This window comes from Microtus pennsylvanicus, chromosome 15 (genome assembly GCF_037038515.1).
Source record: "Microtus pennsylvanicus isolate mMicPen1 chromosome 15, mMicPen1.hap1, whole genome shotgun sequence".
In the NCBI taxonomy this organism is placed as follows: domain Eukaryota; kingdom Metazoa; phylum Chordata; class Mammalia; order Rodentia; family Cricetidae; genus Microtus; species Microtus pennsylvanicus.
Window position 1 is genome coordinate 51,574,366 of NC_134593.1, and position 19,553 is coordinate 51,593,918.

At 34.2% G+C, this 19,553-nt stretch overlaps 1 protein-coding gene across 2 annotated transcripts in view; it reads right to left on the reverse strand.

Moving 5' to 3' along the window:
- The window catches only part of Dach1 (dachshund family transcription factor 1), a 359,092-nt gene that overhangs the window by 31,992 nt on the left and 307,547 nt on the right, over positions 1 to 19,553 (reverse strand). For both annotated transcript variants that reach the window (XM_075949513.1, XM_075949512.1), the window contains 4 exons: positions 16,269 to 16,420; positions 8,001 to 8,148; positions 5,023 to 5,166; positions 4,508 to 4,576 (listed from right to left, as the gene is read on the reverse strand). In XM_075949513.1, coding sequence (XP_075805628.1) covers positions 4,508 to 4,576; positions 5,023 to 5,166; positions 8,001 to 8,148; positions 16,269 to 16,420 — 513 coding nt within the window. The remainder of the gene's footprint in view (positions 1 to 4,507; positions 4,577 to 5,022; positions 5,167 to 8,000; positions 8,149 to 16,268; positions 16,421 to 19,553) is intronic.

Here is a 19,553-nt window from a genome sequence, read left to right on the forward strand (position 1 = left end):
CAGAGACAGAGACCCACATTGGAGCACAGGACTGGAATCTCAAGGTCCAAATCAGGAGCAGAAGGAGAGAGAGCACGAGCAAGGAACTCAGGACCGCGAGGGGTGCACCCACACACTGAGACAATGGGGATGTTCTACTGGGAACTCACCAAGACCAGCTGGCCTGGGTCTGGAAAAGCCTGGGATAAAACCGGACTCTCTGAACATAGCGGACAATGAGGACTACTGACAACTCAAGAACAATGGCAATGGGTTTCTGATCCTACTGCACGCACTGGCTTTGTGGGAGCCTAGGCAGTTTGGATGCTCAACTTACTAGACCTGGATGGAGGTGGGGGTTCCTTGGACTTCCCACAGGACAGGGAACCCTGATTGCTTTTAGGGCTGGGGGGGGGACTTAATTGGGGGAGGGGGAGGGAAATGGGAGGCGGTGGCGGGGAAGAGACAGAAATCTTTAATAAATAAATAAATTTTCAAAAAAAGAAAAAAAAATGTTGTTAGCTACGGAGAGAGAATAATGCAGGCACAGGATTTAAGTGAATAACGGTATCTAGCTATGCCCATTTAGAGTGTGCATGTGTTTCAATGTGAAAGAAGAATGAGGTTTGGTGGTGTATTTGTTGAATGACCAATAAAAACTACTTGCTGAAGGTTTCTATGAATTCTCTCTATACGTTAAAAGACCTTATTAAAAGGGCAAAGTAGAGTAAGTGTTTCAAACTAACAGAAATTACAATAGAGATGCCTGTCACAATGCACAGCACAGAAAGACTAATTGGAATGCAATTCAGATACTGAAACAAGATTTGGATATTCATTCTGCATTTAGAATGGTAGATGGAAGTTTCTGTCCTGCTCAGTCTTGCAGACATTTAGTCCCAAAGAAACACACAGAGGATTACATTAATTATAAACCGTTTAGCCTTTTAGCTCAGGCTTATTATTAACTAAGTCTAACAACTTAAATTAACCAATAATTCTTGTCTTTGTTTAGCCATGGGGCCTGGTGCAGCATTGCTCAGTGTAGCATTTTCAACTTGCTTTCTCTGTGTCTGGTGGGTGACTGACTCTATGCCTTTCCTCTTCCCAGAATTCTCTTAGAATGGTCATCTGGTCTATACTTCCTGCTTGGCTACTGGCCAATCAGCATTTTATTAAAATAATACAAATAACAAACCTTTACAGTGTACAAGAGCATTATCCCACATAGACTCTCAATGAAACTTGTAAATTTTGAGTTAATTATTTGCCATATCAGCAATGAAGAATTTTCCCTGTGCACTATAACAGATTGATTTGACTAGCCATGAAAAAGGTAAATGATTAAAGAATATTATTCCTTGGGAATATTTCTTAAACCATTATGTGCTGTTCTTCCCCATTTTTTGTTTTCTATTGTTTTTTTGGAACTGGTTATACAAAATGCCTGTGAGAGACTGTCTAGTCAACTGAGGGGCTAGTATGATGCCAATTAACTGACATATGAGCAGAATTTAAGTACCCAGCTTCGAAGAGAGCAACTCCAATGCCAAGTGTGGCATTATTTATGGCTAAAATGTTAAAAATACACAATGAGTGTAAAAGTTGTAGGCCATTTTTTGTATTCCAATTAAGATGGTTCTATTTCAGAATAGAGAGTGATTTCTGTTATGGTTGGATTGGGAGTAAGAAAACAGCTGTGCCTATTACCACAGCTGGGTTCAGGGACTCTGGGTGAGAATGTGAGGAAGGTTTATGTGATTGTTTGTTGTAGTTTTCATTTTTGATACATGAAGAGACTCTCAAAAAACACAACGGAGACTGGTTCCCAAAAAGAGAATGAGTTTGGCCACTTTACTCCCCTTATCTGTTCAGCATTTAGACAGATTTTTACTAACACTCACTTCATTGTTTGATTTCTCTAGATCATACATAATGAAACTCTGTTCATGGCAAATGTGTTAAGTGAGTCTTACATTAAAAACAAAACAAAATAAAAAAAAGCATTCAAAAGGCAAAGAAAGAGGAGAGAAGAAAGAAAGGAAGGAAGGAAGGAAGGAAGGAAGGAAGGAAGGAAGGAAGGAAGGAAGATAGAAAAAGAAAAAAAAACTTTACATAATGGGGTTGGGGGAACTTTTTTGCATTATTTAAAATGCATAAATGTGTACTTTAAAAAGAACAGGGATGATATGGTGATGCTTTCCTTTAATGCAAGCATTTAGAAGGCTGAGGAAGGTAGATTTCTGTGAGTTCCAGGATAGCTTGGTCAAGAAAGAGAAAGAAGAGGATGATGAGGAAGAGGAAGAAGAAGAAGAAGAAGAAGAAGAAGGAGGAGGAGGAGGAGGAGGAGGAGGAGGAGGAGGAGGAGGAAGGAAAAAGAGAGCTAGAGAGAAAGTAAGAAAGAAAAAAGAAAGAAGCAATTAATAAGTATAAAAATTTCATCTGAGAATATTTTAAAAATAATATTTTGGAAAAATCGTTAAGCAAAATTATGAATGCTACTAAATGTTTTGGAGTGAAAACTGCATTTTGAAAACAACAATTGGAAGAAATATAAATGAATGATTTTTCTGTTTAAAAAATAATCTTATAATACTTAAATTAGTTTGAAATTATTTTGCTAACATTTTGCTTCTCAAATCTTGAAATAATTTGGTTATGTTTACTATGCTATTCAGTTGGTATAATTCTTGGTAACAAAAGGAAGACAATGAAATGTTTTTCTTTCAGAATAAGTAAATCACATAAACACAAATTTGGAATGTTCAAGAGTCAGGCTTTTACAGCAAGAATTTAATTAAATTAAAGTACAGAGTTGAGTTTAGGTGAACTTTAAAATATAAAATAAAAATACAATAGTTTAATTAATTACTAAATTCTTTTTTAAGTGCACATTGACAGATATATTCCACAAGATATAATAAGCATATTGTGGTGTGATTTAAAATTTTTTGAGACAGAATTTCACTCAGTATCCCAGGATGGTGTCCAACTTCCTCTGCTCTCTTTTCCAAAGTGCTAAGGACCACAGGAATGCATCACCTCAACTAACTGTTCAATCAGTTCTCAATATTAACAATGAATACATATAGAGATGCATGTTCTTTACCATATTTGCTTAGATTCAGTTTGGATCAAATGGAAGATTTTTTTCTCTCTCTCTCTCTCTCTCTCTCTCTCTCTCTCTCTCTCTCTCTCTCTTTGTGTGTGTATGTACACATATCTGGCCTGTCTTGAGCTTTTTCGAGGATTTTAACATTATCTGAATTAGTGTATGTACAATCTCTGGTGTAAAGAGAATAGGGCCTATGTTTTGCACTTCCTGATAATAAAGATTGGCTTTTTTGGAAGGGTAACTTTTTATTTTTACTATATATGTCCTTTTTATATGAACGCCCAAATGGACATAACTCTACTGAAATCTATAATTCTTTTTAAAATGAGATTTTGCATCTAAAATTACATGAATTTTCAATCTTCTGCCTTTATTATTATTCTACATTATTAAAAATAAAATGTTTTCTAGTATGAATAAGTCTTGCTATTTAATTAGTATGACAACTGAAGAAATAAATATTAGTTAAAAACACATTCTTATATCACTAGGAATATTTCTTCAAATATTGTATAGTTATTTATTGCATATATGATACAAAACAAGTATATTACTTTTACATTAAGCCAAGGTTGACACTTTTGGAGCCGCCTGAGTAAGTAAAACAATTAGGATTAAATGATGGCCTAAAAATTATTGGGCTTGAAATGTAAAATAAAAGCAGTTGGGAAGATTATGGCCATTAATCATTTTAGTTTTCCCCTGGAAGAACCATCTTCACTTGGATCAAAAACAAATGTTCTTCATGTTGTTGGCAAATTTGTTGTATAGAGTGGGTGTCTGGAAGTAATTGTTGCTTTCTGATTTTGTTCTTGCTCAGGACGAAGGGCTCCACCGTATACCTATCTAGCTTTTCTGACACTTTAATACAACCTCTTTAGTATTCAATATATGATCTTACTCAGCAGATCTTCATTACCAAATAATATATTATAGTATATATAACATGTGGGTATCCACATAGGACCTAAATAATCTTAACCTTGAGATAGACTATTTTGTATGTATCCTCTAGTAACTGTCACAAAAATGAATAGACATGTTTAAATTTGAAATCTATTTGTATAATATATGACTTTATGTAGAGTAGAAATTAAAAGCCCTGACAGAATTAGACAGTGCTTCAAATGTTCAATAAAACATTTACTGTGTCCAAGATTAAATCATACATTGTTTAAAATTAATTATTCCTTTTTAATTGCATTATATAAACAGAAAATGACCTGTTAATTTAAAGAAAATCTATCAGCACAAAATGAATTCACTCACATAAACAAGCAAGATGAACTTGCCCTTGTTTGAACTTGTTTTGATGTGGCCCAGATGGTAGGCTACATGCTTGAATAGCAGCCTAAAGCTGAGGAAAAACTCATATAGCAAGATCTAGATTTATAGCCCTCTGCGATTTCCTACCTTGTATTGTCCTTTCAGCATCTGTTCTTCCGCCGCTGCGGTCAGCTTCTATCTCTGGGGTCAGGGAGTCTAAAAACACAGAGACACAAGTATGACATATATTTCATTTGATTCCTGTTGTCTTGAGAAACAAGAGCTACCTGCAGAATTAAAATCACGTAAATCTTTGTCATCTTTTGAAGGTTTGACATAACTGTAACCATCAGAATTTTCAGAAGGTGTGATTAGATAAGTGGCATAATATTGTCCATATGACAGGTTGGAGTAGGAGTTCTTCGATTAACCTTTTATCATTTTTCTGTAGAAATGGATTTTGTTAAGTAGAAAAGCAACGTCAGGTCCCAGATACTGAGAATAAATTACAAAATGGTTGGAGCACCTATGAAATAAAGCATTTGCTGAATGATTCATGAGACCTAGATGCATACACACCCACAAGCACATGTCCACATTGTCCCTCTGCTATTACAAATCAAAGCTGCTTATGGGGAAAAAAAAAACATGCATGTTCTTACCATTTAAGACCCTGAGACTGTCTGCGGAAGCTGCTTGTTTCAGTGTCTGCTCTGCTTGCTCACGGCGTTTGGTCTCAAATTCCAGAGCTTCTTGCAGTTTTCTCTTTGCTTTCTTTTCCTTCTTTAGCCTCTTTTGGACGATGGCTAGAAAAGAGATCTGAAGATTAATTTTCAGACCATTTCTAATGCTGCTGATTTACAAACAGCAGATAATCCTTATTGTACTGATTTCTTGCTAATAAACAGAGTCTGTTTATAAGTAGAAAGTCTTGTAGTCTGCTACAAGTAGGATACCCTCCAATCCCAACTTCACTTAAAATAATATCCAAGAAAACGTTAATAAAAGTCAACACTTTGTTCTAGCTTTAAATGATTCCAGGAATGACTTTAATTGTCCAGTGGAGAGATATTTAATGGGGTTCCAACTTTAGTAAATATTTGTGTTCATTCATAAAGTGGCTAAGTGAAGTTTGTGGCTTAGTCTCTGCCCTTGAATCAGATCATTGCAGAGTACAATGAATACTATATGCTTTTGTATGTATCTCTCCTGGACTCAGGAGGTAGTGCCCCCACAAATGCTGTGGGAAAAAAACAAATAATACCAATTAGATTTTTCATAATTATTCCTTCAGATTTTAGAAAACATGGACTATTACTTATATATGAGGAACAACATACTTGTTATGTATATACAGAAGCAGTAATTTCTTTTAATAATGATATTATATTTTTTATGAGCATGATTCCTTTTTAACAAATGTGTAACACTATAAGATATTTTAAGAATTCATGTTGTAGTTTCATTTTGCTGGAATTACAGTGAATATAAAAACCTCACTTGAAGTTATAACATGCTGCTGATAACAATGATTTGTATGAAAGATAAATCATGACATAGAACTTGGGTGAGGTATATTTTCTTTTATTAGAAGATTCCAATAGTGCTGCCCAATGTTAATCAATAATAATAACAATATACATGATAAAAATGTACATTCATAGACTTAAACTGTTTTTACTCTGTCTACACATGAAGAAGATGGAGAGCAGTAGTATTGTGGTGGCAAATGTAAGTTCTTTGAAATTATCTTTCTGGATAATACATATTTGACAACAGCACTATTCCAAAATTCATTTTTTTTTACTTATAAAGAGCAACCACTCTAAGTTTCTTGCTACCCATAAAAGAACAATGGTTTTACTTAATTTGATATTTCATCAGAATATAAATTTAGGAAAAAATATTCTTGCAAATGATTAATTTCAGTTTCTACTCCCTACATGTTCCATATGTATCATCACTAGCCCCACTTAGATGGCAGTCCATTAGCATGTTGAGTTTATTGTTTCTATATCATATATCTCAAATCATTTTACCCCCAATGGGCAATGACTATGTTCTTATATGTGAAATAATTGACAATGATTTGAAATCAATGCTAATGTCCTCTTTATTAAGAGTAAATTTAATTGATTATTCTAACCTTATCTTATATTTTAATTTTTAAATATTATTTAATATATATCTGTGAAAATACATGATAGTTTTGAAATATGCTTATAAATTGCACATGATCATAATCCTAATACCCGGATACACAGCACCTAGCCATTGACCACTCAATTTCCTCCTGTGTGATTCCAGGACATGAGACTGAATGAGTTGTTAGCAGGATAATACACTTCTCCAGCAAGTACATTTGTAGTAGGTAAGTATGGATAATTATAACTTTCAAATAATTGTTAGAAGTTAGTTAAATGAGGGATTTAAGGTGTCTGTGCATGCTTTGCTCTCTAGAGGGTAGAGGAATAAAACTGAAGAAAACCTTGCCATTAGAATCACTAGACTCCAAAGATTATTTTAGAAATCCTAAGATATATCTTTTAGTCTTTTATGTGTCTTCTTCAGACTAGAACAAAATAGAACCATGGCTATGTCATAAAAGGAGCTTTCACAGATTCACCTCACTTCTCAAACTTCCTCATTCATTTCGAACTCATCTGTCACCAATTTTTACCATGCTTGAATTATTTTAATTCTTAAACCTATACAAATTCATATTATTAAAAACCGTATATGCTGTGTGACAGTGCCTCAAACAAAGCTGAATCTAGAAACCCACTAGGTACTGATTCATAACATATACTGAAGCAACCTGGAAAATCCTAAAATAGACACAATAATCTTTAAATGAACACATCAAACATGAAAGACAGGCAGTTGAAGAATTTATATGAAATACTTACAAAATTAAAAAAAATTAAATCCCCCTTTTTTACAGTTCTTGTGAAATCATGTAGCTGAAGCAAAGGAGGGATTGGTTGCAGCCTTAAAATTCATGCATAAAATAAATATACAAATATTATTGACCTTCAAAATTATCTATTGATGACCAGTATAATATTTTAAAAGAAGCAATTTGGAGATCAATAATACCATTATTTTTATCCAATAAGAATTCATTTTGGTAAGTACTTTATGGACTTGACCTTGTTGAATGAACATGAAGCATTCAGAAGGAAAATTATACAAACACTTAACTCCGGTTATTTGCTCAGATATTCATCAAGCTTCCATTTCAGTTGATAAATATCTTACCAAACCTGCTTTGCTTGAATAATCAGTCTTTTCTAGTTTAGCTTTATAACTTTAACTTTTGAGGTTTTCAAAGGACAATTGTGAGTGAGTGCAATATTCTTCATCATGTTTCTCATCTTATCATTATAAATATAATTCATTAAACTTTATAAGTAATGAAAATTACATGATCAATGATATAATAGATATATCTATTTCCCTGAGGTAGAAAACAGAAGCGAATGTGCTCGTCAAACATTTAGAAATACAATAAACTCATGATTCAAGTCTTTTCTAAGTTCAGCTACAGGCAAAGTAGCAAAAATGAAAGTATATCACCAATATTATTTTATTGACCGATTCGCTTAAATATTAGACCTCCGTGGATTTTCAAAGATACCTCTGTTTTTTTGTTCCATGGCCAACTGCTTCTCCAGTGTCTCTCTTAGCTCTCTTTCCCTCAAAAAATCCATCTTCAGTTCTGTTTTTTCCAGTTGGACCTGTTTTTCTTGAGCTCTGGCGTTATCTATGGCAACTTTCAAAAGGCCCTGTACAAAGAAGGTATTCAGCATGAGGATACTTTGGTACAAAACACATTTTGTTCACTACTGAAATGTATTTTTGATGAGAAGAGCTCACTTATCAAATTCTTTAATTCCTGTGAAACCATCCAGGACTCACAAATGCCACAACTAAAGCACAAAACTTCTACTTCTACATCTTATTAAACTCTTTGAGAAAAACAAATATTTATGGCATGTAGGTTCTATTGCTTTACATTAGACTAGCTAGCTAAATTTCAGTGAGAGTCACACAAAAGCATCCTATGAAATACAAATGGACAAAGGAAATGGGCAGTTCTACAAAGAACCATCTAACATTGGTCTATGTGATCCTGGTAAGCTGTCATTGTCCTCAAGGTCATCCATCCATCCATGCAAGGTTACACTTTCTACAGCTGTCTTATGTGTGCTTCCATTTCAGCTATCTATGTCTGCTGAAGGAAGATTGCTCTTTCAATCTATGTATTTGCATGGCTCACAATCTCATTTCCCTTCATATGGCCCAAAGTAATCATTCATGAGGTGATTTCGCTGACCATCTAATCAGAAATATCCCTACATGTAGATGATACTGTTAGATTTTCTTAACCATTGTCATTGCATTCGTTGTTAAATAATATTATTAGATATCGATGCATTAACTGGCTTATATCATGCATCTCCCACTGTAATGAAGTTTTTTGACAAAAGCAGGAATATTTGTTATTATTAAGCATTCCTTATCCAAACCATGCCATTAATTTAAAAATGTTTACATACTGAGAAATTAAAATTACCCACTCATATATACTTGAGATACATAACATATTTAAAGCATCTAGAATAATATATTAGTAATAAATTATTTTTATGATGTCCTTCAAAGTATTGTAATAATCTGGGAATAACATTTAAGAAGACATCTCACAGGCTAGTAATTCAAAAGCTTTAGAAAAAAATAACTTACTTATTCTTACAAATGATTTTAGAGATATGCACTTTCTCTTCATTTATAATTTTCATAAAATTTTGCAGTTCCTTCAGATTTTGAAAATAAACCATGAGCACATAGTATGCTTACAAAAAAAGTATCATGGACTTTGCCAGATAAGATGCTCAGGACCAAAGATATCACTGAAAAGTCAAGTTAAAAATTCTTTCACCATAAGTTCAGCAATACAAAATGCTGTATTTGAAATGTAAAGCATTTTGTCATAGTTTCTGAAGGTGTCAGTCGAAAATTTGCCATTGGAATTTTGTGAGAAGTGGAATTTAATGCCAGTGCTAGAGGTGCTCAGGAAGGCGACCCTTTTAAAACGTCAATGTGGATGCAATGACGCAAAAATTCCAACTCCAGATTGATGTGAAGCACAACTGAAAAGTGGTAGTCTGTCTCCAGCAGAACAGCATAACTAATAACACTGTCATGGGCCATTTTATTATCTTTTCATATATGTATACATACATACATATATATATATATATATATATATATATATATATAATTTTATTTGTGCTTTATCTGATCCAAAATTCAGGCATAATTCTTGTGTTAGAAAACAAGCAAGATAAGGATTTCTATGCGGCAGCTCTCCCTTCCCCACTCTTTTGTTGTTTAGTAATAAAACCCTGCTTCTAAAGCAAACTGCCATCTTAACAAAATTCAGCAACATTCCTGTATATGTTTCTTCTGCATCAGGAACAAACAATTAGTAACAAATGAAAGAGATCATTACATCAAGTGCCCTTTCAGATCACCCCAATTAAAACTTTAGTTTAGCTGTATTTTAATTCTAAGACACCAAATTCTAATTTTCTGCTCTGATTGCTCTTGTTGACTTATCTTTGAAAGATGTACTGTCTGTGCAATGCCTAGAGATTATTTAGCAAGATGCCAATGTTGGCACCACTTAATGTGTTGATTGGTTGTATTATCAGTAGCTGTGTAAAATAAATTACTATTAAACTATTATTGTCCTTGGGTGACAAAACATAATATTTTGGGGTTCTTAAATATGGAACAATCATTAAGAACAAACATGTTGAATAATGTTAAGATCTGACTCTAAACTGTGTCATTTTATTATTAATAACAGTTTGTAAATGATGAAGTTGCTGGAAGAATTGACATTTACTCTCTCCTTTTGTTGCAGTTATTGGTAATGTAGTTAATGATGTTGAATTGCATATTCCTGCTGATTATGTCTGAAAAACATTAACATTAGCATCCGCTATATAGAATTAAACTTAAAATTTAGACTTAAATCAATGCACACTGCTAAGATACCAGTGTGAACAAAGGTCCCAACTAGAACAAGAGCTACACATGCATAAGTATGTTATTGGCAGTGACATACAACAATAAATAAAATGAATACAGAACATCCATTTAAATTTAGCGCAGCCAGAGGCTGGGTAAAAGCAACAACAAGAACTGTCCACAGCATCACGAAGACTTCTTTTAGCTGTAAGTCACAATATTCCCATATTTGTGCAACGTCTGTTCATTTTCCATGTATGCGGTGTGCAAAAGATCACAGCAATTATGTGGTAGTGCTCAAAAGGACTTTATCTGCACAGTGCCATGACAACATTTTGGATTACAGTTAAGAGGCAAAAGTTTCAATCACAGTTTTTTGGGGGTTTTCCCCCTCTAAGGTGTTTTCAGATCTCACAACACTGATGTTGGGTAATCTCTCTAAAGAAATACAGTTGATGTTTATTCTGAGCACAGCCATGGTTAAAAAAAAAAAGACAATGGTTTATTGTGTTCATGCTCAGATTTGTTTTCAATGAAGCATGATGTCTCTAATCACACACAAATTCTTATCAGCTGAAATATTTTTTTTTATTTTTTCCAGAGGATAAGCCTCCTCATATGATTGCAGAGACAGGTTGCTCTGCATGAAACTATCATTGCTTTTATGATCACACCTAACTGAGTTTAGAATCCTAGGTATAGTTTAGTATTTTGCTCCTTAGTGTTTTTTTTTTAAACAAACTTTTATGGGAACAAAAAGAAAACACCCAAGTCACATTATATAATAGCAATCAAGAATAGAGCATGCGATATAATAACAATATATGCAATAAAATCCTATGTGTGTTTTGAATCCAATGTGATTTTCTAGATAATTTTAAATTTTATGCCAATAATACAAATGAGCAAAAAGCTCATTTCTTTCACAGTGTCTGAAAAGTAGAGTAAGACATTTGACAGGGACATTGTGATGCAGGTTTGAGGAAGGGCAGGGAGAGGTTTTAGTCTCAATACTGAGGCAGATTCTGTCTCTTTGTATTTTCTCTCAAACAAATGAAAACGACCTCTCAAATGCCATAGTTGAATTATTTTTACTTATTACACCATACTCAACAAGGTATTGTCCTTTTGTATTTTTTCCTATCTCTTTTAGGTTTTCTTACATTTTTAAACTTATGATTTAGTTGCAATATTTTTAGCAAGACTGAAACATTGAACAGAAGGCCCTGAATATTCTAGGTATGCTGACTTTCTACTGCTGAACCAATGCCACTTCACTTCGCACACAAATCACAATGAACCCCCCTTCTATTACATATCCTCTATTGTAAGATCTTTCAGGATAGTTTCATGAATAATTAACACTGTCTGTTCATATTTTTAATCAGTGAGTCTGACCACCCCTACGCTTTGTGTATTTGTTTGTGTAGCTTCTTTTTATTTTTTTTCTGTTTTTTTTTTTAATTTATTTATTTATTAAAGATTTCTGTCTCTTCCCCCCCCACCGCCTCCCATTTCCCTCCCCCTCCCCAGTTAGGTCCCACCCCCCCATCAGCCCAAAGAGCAATCAGGGTTCCCTGCCCTGTGGGAAGTCCAAGGAACCCCCACCTCCATCCAGGTCTAGTAAGTTGAGCATCTAAACTGCCTAGGCTCCCCCAATGCCAGTACGTGCAGTAGGATCAGAAACCCATTGCCATGTAGCTTCTTTTTAAAAATTATTTTCTTACTTTTAGATCTCCTATAACCAAATCTTCTCCTCCCTCTACTCTTCCTAGCAACCCCACCCCACCTCATCCACTCATCCGTGACTGTTTTCAGTTTTAGGCAGACATCGGATTTCTCTGTATGGCCCTGGCTGTTCTGCAACTCACTATGTAGACCAGAATATCCTTGACGCCAGAGATCTGTCTGTAAATTTACCATATATGTTCTTTTTTCTTTCAACTTTTACTTATTGATTTACTATTACTCTACTATTTGTAAGCCACGAATGTCCTTACGCACTGAGTTGCCTCACTAGAATCAGTTCTATTCATTTTACAGTGAATTTGCTCTTTTGCTGTATATACTGGCTCTAGGATAAACAAACAAGTGTGATGCTGTCAGTTCTGAAAGCTATTGCTTTTGTCATTTAGGATGTAAGAACCAGTTGCAACTAGTGAGTAGAACCCTGTTTTGAATGTAATCTATTGGCAGCCAATATTTGAAGGTGTCACTTCCAAATATTTGACCCTAAAACATTTCCTCACATTAACCTGCCCAGTGACCTTTCCAAGGACATCATTGAAGGTGGAGGCTATGGCGAAATACTTCCATACTGAATACAACAAAATGCCATGCAAAAACACAAGTTCTAGGAACAAAAAAAATGGAATGAAATTTTATTGCCCCTGAAAATTAATTACTGTTATTTATTCCAGATGTTTTCATTATCAATTTAATTTAAATTTTAATCAATTTAATTTAATTTAAATCAATTTAAATTATTCAAGTGACATGAAGGAAACTCCATAATTCTTCTAGGCTTGACATCCTCAAAATATTAATAAAAATACTTTTTAAACTAATGTTTAATTTTTTGGATATAATTATAATATTTTCCATAAGTTTTATGATAGCAATTATGAGAATAATATTTTAAAAATTATTTGTGTAGGAAATATTTATAGTAGTCACCACAAATCTAGTTATTAGAAATTATCAACTAATACTATATTATGAAATAATTTGTTTTTAAAACAATAATGTAGTAAATATTTCGAAGAATTTAGGGAAATGAATATTAATTGCAACAAATTATTTTCAAAGTAACCATATAGTTTTAAACTGATTACATGAGTGTGCTACAGTTTTCACAGAGAAAGCAGAGAACCCAAATATATATACTTACAATTGCAGGTGAAATCGATGTAGGCAGATTATAATTATCTAAATTAAAATTTAGACAGCAAACACATTTGTACTCTATGCCTAATAAGCCAGGGTCATGACTATTTAAGCAGTCTATAAGATTTCTTAGATATAATCACAACTCAATAAATGTGGAAATAATAAGATTTAACATGTATGGCATTTTACAAACTATTGTGAAATCACCAAAAATTCAGTATATTTATGATTATCAATATGTATTTGTATACATATATCTCAAAGGGACTCAGTTATTTTCTTAATCTTAGTCTCTTTTAAGTATACATATGTGCATGCATGTGTATTAAAGGGAATGTTTAATATTCATAGTTATATAACACCTATGTTTACACATATATGCATATGTATAAAATTGATGTAAACAAGTATAATTCTTAAAGTTGAATATTTTATTGATGGTGTAACACTATTAGAACCAGATTCCAATCAATAAAACCTTAAAATCAATAATTTAATTTGCTTTGCTTATCAATGTACCATTAACTCTTCTAAGATATACCATTGGTGTATATATTTGGGAAGGAGACCAGATCTACAGTAGGTTAAATAAATAGAAAACTTGTCTAAAATGTAGGACATTTCCTTTTCTTTTTTCTTTCTAAAAGAAATACTTAGTTTGCAATGATGGGGATATCATGCCTAGTCTAAGTACTCCAAGCAGAGAGAAGATGTAAGACTCCCAAACTGTCAATATTTGACATAGAACTATGAATGTCAGCCCAGTTCTCAGGCCCAGTGTACAACCATTCTTTCTTCTGCTGGGTAAGCTGATTTCTAGTAAAAAAAAATAGAAATAAAAATAAAAAACTAGAGTATTTTTATGTGGAAATTCAAGTCAAAATACCATTAGTCTGATTATAAATTTCTAAGACAATTTTATATGGAGTTTTACGTAGAATAATATGAACCTTTCTAATTTCTTATTTTTATTAGTTCCTTGAGAATTTTGGATGTATTTTAATCATATCCACCTCCTTTCCTCACTCTTCCCAACACACACCCAACTTTATCTTTCCTCATTTACTATCTCTGTTTCTCTGTTTCCCTCTCCTTTTGTTTTGCTTCGTTGTCTCTGTGTCTCTCTCTTTCTGTCTATCTGTCCCCATCTCCTTATCAATCACGAGTCCTGTGCTTATATACTCTTGGATATGCCTTCTTAACTGGGTCATCATCGACTTAGCAGGGTTGTCCCGTTTATTCCTGGATCTACTAACAGACATAGTTCTTCAGTGAGGAGGAGACTCTGCACCCACTTCTCTTTCTATGCTGAGATTTTTGTTTGCCTTGAGCTTGAATAGATTGTGAGCAAGTTGTCTAGTCCGCTGTGAACTCATATGTGTAGCCTCACTACCTTGATTTTTTTTTCTTTTTTCTTTTTTTTTTATTGAAAAAAAAATTTCCGCCTCCTCCCCGTGACTGAAAAAGCATGGGATAAAACCGGACTCTCTGAATATGGCGGACAATGAGGGCTGCTGTGAAGCCAAGGACAATGGCACTGGGTTTTGATCCTACTTCAGGTTCTGGCTGTGTGGGAGCCTAGCCACTTTGGATGTTCACCTTCCTAGACCACGATGGAGTAGGGAGGACTTTGGACTTCCCACAGGGTAGGGAACCCTGACTACCTTGTTTTGAAAACACTGTTTCCTGGCAGTCATCAGTTATCTCTGGCCCTTACCACCTCTAAGCTCCTTTTCCACAAAGGTCCCTAAGACTTGATGGGAAGAGATATGATACAGATATCTCAATTAGGGCTGAGCCTTTGATAAACTCTTAATCTCTTACAACCAGACCAGTTGTGCTATTCCCCTGCTTTTCAAAAGCATTTTCCGCAACAAGAGTGAAATTCACGATGATCTGTACCTTGCAATATATGTAAAATTTGGGGGGAAAACTCCTATGTTTACTTTTTGCTGTAATCTGGTCAGGATTGAAATGAGACTGGACTGACTACTTATTTCAGTTAGTAAAATACAAAACCTTAATGTTGAATACAGTTCTAGCAATTCTAATTACGTTTGTATTTAAAAAGCCATATTAATAGATGAGAAGATATGTTACATTAAAGACCTCCTGTTATATCCTTGGAGAGGTAAATAAAATTAATTACATTTCAGCTAGGGCAAAGTTTAATATGGTAGGAAATGTGTTTAGAAAATATAAGTGAGGACAGAGTGCTGGGCTAACGGCATCTGTATCCATGTCTCCTTCTGGCTCCTCCTGAGAAGTAGAAGGAAATGTTCCATCTGGTGCCCACATGATCCCTCCATGCATGGCAGGACAACTATGCTTTCTTCTATCCCAAACACTTTTATTATTTTGGCTCCCTGCACTATGTTATTGTTAACTCTAAGTATTTTTGATTCATAATGTACTGTACGTAAGATATACATCCTGAGGGACACATAGGAAATCTGCGGAAACTTTTCTATGGCTTTTTGAAGTTTATTCTTTGAAGAGTCCCTACTTGCTGAAAGAAACTTATTTATGAAAAAAGAAATTCTTTTGGATTCTTCTTTATTAGACATATTTAAAATGAATAAACATATCATTTCCTCACTGTAAAGCCAGCAGTTTAAAAATATCTAAATATTTATTAGAACTTGCATGCTGTCGTTTGATAAACCAGACAAATTTACACACTTAAATTGGTCCCATTATTTGGCAATAAAGAGAACATTTAGGGGGGAGTGTTTTTCATAAATTCTTACACCAGTTTTGTTTATTTTTAATATGGTGAAATACAAATTATTTGTTGAGCATTTCTACAACAATTTGGTTAGTGTAGTAAAGTTAAAAGGTAATTTTCTGGAGAAATGTCTAATCCTCTGGATCAGCCAATATCACGAGATAATTATTTGAAATGGGTTTCTTTTCGAAAAGCAGTTCACCCGTGTGTGTTCCGTGCTCCTTCCTTGCAGAGTGAAAAGAGTCATACCTGTATGTTAGTGAGAAGGGTCTCTATGGAAGATAGGCCATCGGGAAACAAGAAGGGAGACGGGAAGCCCGGAGGTAGTGGTTGCCCATGCCCAGTTAGAGAAAGTTTGTCGATGCTGTCTCTTGCGGTTGGTGTAGAAAGCGGGGTCTCATCTGTATGTGATTGAAACAAAAATATAGAACAAGTTACGCTTGTCTGTTTTTATTAGACCTCAGTAATGGCTTCCCTAGTGGTTTCCAGAACATTTATTGCAAATTGGTTCCTGCTATCAGGAGAAAATGCTTTCTGCTGAATTTTCTTTAATGAAAAAGCTGTGGAGATACAACAAGATAACATTAATGAGTAACTTTATAAGCCTTTTAAATGCAGTCTCTAATGAGACTGAGTTTACAGTGCCATAGAATCTTTTTAAAACAAATATTATCTCATATATAGTTGTGATAATATATTCAGGCTGACTTTATGGGCACCTTCCCAATTATCTCATTTTAGTTTGTTCTGTTTGGATTGACAATAGAGTATTTCTAAAGCTTTCTATAAGAGAAATGTTTTGTATATCAGGATGTTTCTTTCTCAATTAACCCTTCCTTTATATTGATGGTTCATTCAAATGTAGTCTTAATAAGCTTAACAAAGAATCTACAAGTGAAATCCCCCCCTTTTTTTCTTGTCTTTCATTTTTTTCTTTTCCTTTTGTAACATCTAAAGGGAAAGACTAGAATCCGAGGACGTTGTTTCTAAGTTGCAATTAAAATAATCACTCTCATTAGCAAAAAAATCTAATTTTAAATACTTAAACATCTAAAGCTTTCACACATAAAAAGGGAAGTGAAGAAAAAAAAACATTAAAAATGTAACTTCCATCACAGCCTTATGGAAATCATATTACCCCTTTCAGGTAAGTTATTATTTATTTCATTGATTCTACACTCTTCAACAGTTAAGCCACTTAATGTCCGAACACAAGCACTCTTTCCTTTCATTGTAAAAAGTTTTCATTTAACTACTTACTCTTTAAACATTTGCATACTTTTCAATGAAATGGAAGCAAGTTGTGGCTTATTCACAGATAATGTTACTCAGGCTAGTACTCTCTATTTTATAAATATTTTTTCATATTTCACCCCAGGAGAATTCATCAGTACAATGTATTTGATTACTTCTTATAGTATCTCTCAGTTCTACAAGTGGCTAAAATTTTCAGCATACTTGATTTTTGTTTATAATTTCACTCCACTGTTCTCAGTCATTCCTTTATTTTAAAATATAACACTTAAACACACACACACACACACACATTTTTCAATCATGCCTGTCTAGTGTGGAAATAGTATGGAAAGTGCCATGCCTATAGTCACTAATGTCAGAACCTGCTAAATCGTATCCCCCACCTTCCCCATTTTTAGTCAATGAAGTAAACAGGAAGAAAAGGTGGGGAGAGAGGTAAGAGACAAAAGATGTTCTATTCACTATCCTCCTGTCACACTCTCCTGTAATTTCTCCTTCCACTGCCTCTGTGAAATCGCTGACGGATGAGTTCAAGCAGCATGTACTAGAAGAAACAGGAAGCAACTAAGCCAGGACTCATAATGCTGTATTTTATCACAGCTTTCACGTGGGGTGGAGAAACGCTTCAGGGCTCAGGTAGGGCTGCAGCAGGGCTAATATGAGCAAGGTAATTTTGGACACCATTTACCATGCTGTCATAAATTACTTCTCTAGACCAAGGCTGCTACTGTTTTCTCATAAGAGCTCTGGAAAGGCACTTGTTAAACATCTACGTGCATGTGTCATTGTTTAAGAAAGGAGAGCAATATTTTTTGATCTGTTTCACCTTAGCTGTCACATGGTAAAGAAAATACACCTTAATAGATCATGGAGATAATAATTGCTTGTCTTTTGAATAAAGGGATAGAACCTAATGATCATCTGAGCATGCATTCACCTTAGCATCTGTGACTTCGTAATTTTGAAAGACTCTGCAAAAAAAAATGAGAACCAAATGTATTTATGAACACATTTGAGCATATCTTTGATCACTAAATAATTATTTATTTTAACTTCAGTGCATTGATGGTTGACTATGCTTGGCAGGTGAGAAACAAATCATTAAATCACTATCATGACTACATTCATGCACTGTTAATTGTTGAAATAATGCACACAATAATAGCGGTGGAAAAAAATGTACCAGGGTAAAAGCATTGTAAAACTGATGTAGACCAGAGTGACCGATTCCAGGTGATAACTAACTAATTCCTATAGCTGGTAAAGCACTTTACCTCCTATTGTTATTTCATTAGCCACTGCTCATCCAGGCAATGATTAACACTCTTCTGTGTGTATGTGCAAGCGTGTGTGTGCATATGTATTCTTTTCTCATTGCATCTAACATCATGTATGAGAACAGACCATCATTTGCTATAAATCTGGGTCACAACACCTTAAAATGAAAAGAAAAGGAAATTCACAGAAATGTTAACTACAACCTCCTCTTTTATTAAGAAAAAGAAAGCTAAAAGATCAAATAAATGAAAAAATATTTATTTGGACCTCAATATGCTCTTATCTGAGAAGACACTGTCACCTCTCAGCAATCAACAACATAAAAGTCTACTTTATTTCCTCCTGCATGGATTCTAAAACTAAGCTTTAATCATATTTACTTTTTAAATGAAGTGACTTTGTTATCCTTGAAATATTCTTGGAATATTAAGGCAAAATTTTGAGGCCAGACAGTGTTAGAATGTGGGCATTACACAATCTCCATGGACTTCAAAGTGTGAAGGAAGAAGCAGCACACACTCACACATCTGATTTCCACCTGATTTTCCTGCAAAGGGTTTGAGAAACTGTCTTCTGAAGACAATTATCTAGTCATATTTGGGGATTTTTGTTTTGTGCCATATGACATCAGGTTTCAGTATTTGATTATCACTGAACAGAAATTGGTAGAGTTGTGCAAGGAACTCCAATTTATTCCCAGAGTGACTTAAATGGTGATCACCAAATACATGGCCATATTGTAATGCTATTTTATGAAAGGGGATTGTTTCATAGATTTATGACACAAAGTTAACATGAGGTTATTCCAGTGTAAAATGAGACCAAAGTTCTCATGGAATGTGTTCTCATTAGAAAAAGGCAGACGGATATTTGTAAACACACACACAAGACACACACACACAAGACACACACACACAGCGACAGCAAGAGGGGGGGGGGAGAGAGAGAGAGAGAGAGAGAGAGACAGAAAGACAGAGAGAGAGAGAGAGAGAGAGAGAG